This window comes from Micromys minutus (genome assembly GCF_963924665.1).
Source record: "Micromys minutus genome assembly, chromosome: 29".
NCBI lineage: Eukaryota > Metazoa > Chordata > Mammalia > Rodentia > Muridae > Micromys > Micromys minutus.
The window spans coordinates 2,287,785-2,292,321 of NC_137964.1; the positions used below are offsets into that span (position 1 = coordinate 2,287,785).

General features: G+C 54.2%; 1 protein-coding gene across 2 annotated transcripts; it reads right to left on the bottom strand.

The window, feature by feature from the left end:
• Positions 1 to 382: 382 nt before the first annotated feature.
• ACTB (actin beta) lies at positions 383 to 3,938 on the bottom strand. 2 transcript variants are annotated; one of them, XM_080941112.1, is made up of 6 exons: positions 3,876 to 3,938; positions 2,813 to 2,941; positions 2,487 to 2,726; positions 1,589 to 2,027; positions 1,322 to 1,503; positions 383 to 1,207 (listed from the first exon to the last, which is right to left on the bottom strand). In XM_080941112.1, the coding sequence occupies exons 2-6, from the start codon at positions 2,933 to 2,935 to the stop codon at positions 1,064 to 1,066; spliced, it is 1,128 nt and encodes a 375-aa protein (XP_080797238.1). In that variant the 5' UTR covers positions 2,936 to 2,941; positions 3,876 to 3,938; the 3' UTR covers positions 383 to 1,063. The 2 variants fall into 2 exon arrangements, with proteins under 2 accessions (XP_080797238.1, XP_080797239.1); XM_080941113.1 differs by lacking the exons at positions 2,813 to 2,941; positions 3,876 to 3,938 and adding an exon at positions 2,336 to 2,398 and having other exon boundaries at positions 2,487 to 2,563.
• Positions 3,939 to 4,537: the final 599 nt, after the last annotated feature.

Genomic DNA, 4,537 nt, shown 5'->3' on the forward strand with positions numbered 1-4,537 from the left:
GAAAGGGATACCCATCCCTAGGAAGAAAGCCATATGGTTCAACTTTCTAGTCAGGCGCAGCTCTGGAAAAGGGAAAGGCAGCCAAGATGGCTTTCACCTATTGATTCAGAAAGAGGCCTCCAGCCCTTAGGCTATGCAGGTGGGAAAAAGGGTATGGATCTCCCCCCCATTAAGGCCAACTTGGCCTAGGTGTCAAGGGTGCTTCTCCAACTCCCCACCCTCCCAAGATAGGGGGGTACTTGTTAAGACCTCATTAAAGGTCATGACCCCTTGGCCCTCACACTTACTATCAGGTAAGGCCCTGCTCACCCTAAATTCCAAGTACAGTCCCACACCCACCCACCCTGCTCCCCACACCCAGCAAAGTCACAGAGACGCAAGCTGTTTGTAAGGTGTGCACTTTTATTAAAATGGTCTCAAGTCAGTGTACAGGCCAGCCCTTGCTGCCTCAACACCTCAACCAATAGCCAGGGAGACCAAAGCCTTCATACATCAAGTTGGGGGACAAAAAAAGAGGGGGCCACGATGGCTGACCATTCAGAAATTAAAAACAAAAATGAAGTATTAAGGCGGAAGATTTAAAAAAATTTTTGCAGTACATAATTTACACAGAAGCAATGCTGTCACCTTCCCCGGTGTGGACTCAGGGCATGGACTCGGCCATCCTCCTCTTAGGAGTGGGGGTGGCTTTCGGGAGGGTGAGGGACTTCCTGTAACCACAAATCTTGGATACTTGGAAGGACTATTAAAAAACAAAAACCAAAAAAAAAAAAACAAAAACAAAAAAACAATGTACAATCAAAGTCCTCAGCCACATTGTAGAACTTTGGGGGATGTTTGCTCCAACCGACTGCTGTCGCCTTCACCGTTCCAGTTTTTAAATCCTGAGTCAAAAGCGCCAAAACAAAACTTTAAAAAAAATTTTTTTAAGAAAAAAAAAAAAAAAAAAAAAAAAAAAAAAAAAAACAAATAAAGCCATGCCAATGTTGTCTCGTATTTTTTTTCTGCGCAAGTTAGGTTTTGTCAAAGAAAGGGTGTAAAACGCAGCTTAGTAACAGTCCGCCTAGAAGCATTTGCGGTGCACGATGGAGGGGCCGGACTCATCGTACTCCTGCTTGCTGATCCACATCTGCTGGAAGGTGGACAGTGAGGCCAGGATGGAGCCACCGATCCACACAGAGTACTTGCGCTCAGGAGGAGCAATGATCTGAAGAAAGCAAGACACCGTGAGCATCTGGAAGCTGGGTTTTCCCTTAAGCCAAGGGGCAACCACAAGGCCCACCCCCTACCCATGGGTCCAAGCTAAGGATGCTTAGCTCACCTTAATCTTCATGGTGCTAGGAGCCAGAGCAGTAATCTCCTTCTGCATCCTGTCAGCAATGCCTGGGTACATGGTGGTACCACCAGACAGCACTGTGTTGGCATAGAGGTCTTTACGAATGTCAACGTCACACTTCATGATGGAATTGAATGTAGTTTCATGGATTCCACAGGATTCCATACCTGAAGGAAAAACGAGAGATCAGATTTTGTGTGGCCTCCAGAGTTGGGCATCTTTTGGAAAAGGGATTAATTAAGACTAACTTACCCAGGAAGGAAGGCTGGAAAAGAGCCTCAGGGCATCGGAACCGCTCATTGCCAATAGTGATGACCTGGCCGTCAGGCAGCTCATAGCTCTTCTCCAGGGAGGAAGAGGATGCAGCAGTGGCCATCTCTTGCTCGAAGTCTAGGGCAACATAGCACAGCTTCTCCTTGATGTCACGCACAATTTCCCTCTCAGCTGTGGTGGTGAAGCTGTAGCCACGCTCGGTCAGGATCTTCATGAGGTAGTCTGTCAGGTCCCGGCCAGCCAGGTCCAGACGAAGGATGGCATGAGGGAGAGCGTAGCCCTCGTAGATGGGCACAGTGTGGGTGACCCCGTCTCCGGAGTCCATCACAATGCCAGTGGTACGACCAGAGGCGTACAGGGACAGCACAGCCTGGATGGCTACGTACATGGCCGGGGTGTTGAAGGTCTCAAACATGATCTGTAGAGGAAAAAAATAAGTGTTCTCTGTCAAGCACCTAAGGCCACAAGAAAGTCAGGGTAGGTGAGACTGTAAGGATAGATTTGAGACATGCAAAGAGTGCAAGAACACAGCTAAGTTAAGTGTGCTGAGAGTCTCAGGACAGGGGCTCCATTTAGACATACTGTGCATCTACTGAATACACACTCCAAGGCCACTTTATCACCAGCCTCATTAGCTTTGTCACACCAGCCATGGTTAGTACCTACACCCACAACACTGTAGGGTTTAAACACCTAGTCAGAAAGGCAATTGAGAGAAAAAAAGACCTCATCTGGGAAAGAGCAGAAACTGCAAAGTTCCAAGGAAGACTCAGCTCATAGAAGAGAGTCCTATGGGAGAATGGCAGAAGAAAGACAATTGAGAAAGGGTGTGGCTGAGAAGTTGGCCAAAAAGGGGGGGGTCACCCAGGATACTGACCTGGGTCATCTTTTCACGGTTGGCCTTAGGATTTAGAGGGGCCTCGGTGAGCAGCACAGGGTGCTCCTCAGGGGCCACACGCAGCTCATTGTAGAAGGTGTGGTGCCAGATCTTCTCCATATCGTCCCAGTTGGTGACAATGCCGTGTTCAATGGGGTACTTCAGGGTCAGGATACCTCTCTTGCTCTGGGCCTCGTCGCCCACGTAGGAGTCCTTCTGACCCATACCCACCATCACACCCTGAGGAAGGAAACAGGGTTTTCAGCACTGGCATCGCCCCCCAAAAAACCCCCGAGTTGCCACTCCTAAGGTGAAGGGTCACTTACCTGGTGCCTAGGGCGGCCCACGATGGAGGGGAAGACAGCTCGGGGAGCATCGTCACCCGCGAAGCCGGCTTTGCACATGCCGGAGCCGTTGTCGACGACGAGCGCAGCGATATCGTCATCCATGGCGAACTATCAGGACACAAAAGAGGGCTATGGTCACCGCGGGGCCGACAAGAGCAGCCGCTGCCGCCCTGCCCACTTCCGGCACACAGCAGCCTCGAGCCACCAGGGGGCGCGCGCCCAAGCTCAGGGGACAAAGGAAGAGCAGGCCGGCCGCATTATTACCATAAAAGGCAAACGCTGGCCCGGAGGCGGACCCACGGCAGGAAGCCAGGCCTCCGCCCCCTCCCCAAACGGGCACAGGCCCCGCCCACACAGCGCCGACAGGCGGCTACTGAGCGCGCGGGAGGCGACCACACCCAGCAGGAAGCGCGAGGCGCCCTAGCCGCTGTGACCCCGCCCCTTCCGGACAACGGCCCCGCCCTCGGCCAACCCCGGGCGGCCGCGCTCCTAGTCTCAATACGCACGCGCAACTCAAACTCGGAAAAGGGGGAGAGGAAGCGCGCCCTCTCCAACGCGCACGCGCCCCAATGCCCAGCGATAGAGCGCGCATGCGCAATGACATCCCAGCCCCCACCCGGCCGAGCCGGCCCCGCCGCGCCCGGCAAGCCGAATGGGCAAACCGGTTTGGACAAAGACCCATAGGCCATCAAGGCGTGATTGTGGCGTCTGGCTACCATTACTGTGCCCTCTCAAGGTGGACAGATACAGCTGAACACCCACAACCCGCACCGGCTCTCCAAGTGCCCACACCGCCATCCTAGTGTCCCCAAGCCCCGCGCACCGTGCGTGAGTGGGCCCACGAGTGTCTACACAGCGGGAATACGACTGCAAAGGGTCTACACCCTGGGCGGAAAGTTAAGGCTCTGCCAGTGTTCGCTCCGCGGCCCGACACCACCCTCCACCCCTCTACGGTGTCCCTTCTGAATGTTCCTCACGACCCTGCAGCGAGGCAGTGCCCATGGAAAAGTTGAGGCCCTCTGGGCCCGGCGTCCCTGCTTACCTGGTGGCGGGTGTGGACCGGAGACGGAGGAGCTGCGAGGAGACTGTGCTCGCGGGTGGACGCGGACTCGACAGTGGCTGCGCGTTGCGCCGCCGGGTTTTATAGGACGCCACCGCGGCCACTCGAGCCATAAAAGGCAACTTTCGGAACGGCGAACGCTGATTGGCTCCGCGTCGCTCACTCACCGGCCTCGCCGCACAGTGCAGCATTTTTTTACCCCACTCCCCTCCTTTTGCAAAAAAAAAAAAAAAAAAAAGGCGAGCGAGAGAGAAAGCGAGATTGAGGAAGAGGATGAAGAGTTTTTGCGATGGGAGCTGGCTCCGTAGGCCCAGATGTACAGGAATAGCTTCCGCCCTTGTGGACACTGCCCCATTCAATGTCTCGGTTACTAGGCCTGCATTCTGGGGGTCACCCACCCATCCAGCCCAGGACCCTCTGGGTGTGGATGTCACGTGAATATTGAGCACCTAAGTGGGCGAGGGTCAGCATGGAGGCCCGGGTCCTATTTGTGGCCTCTTATTTGAGGGACATGCGGGGCCTGGATTGAATGGGCAGAGTCACTCCCCCTTACTAGCAATAGCCGGAAAGTCAGATCTGGGGCCTTCTGCTGGGTTCTAATTTGCTTTGTGTGTTGGGGTACAACTTGGGAGCAGAACTGGTTG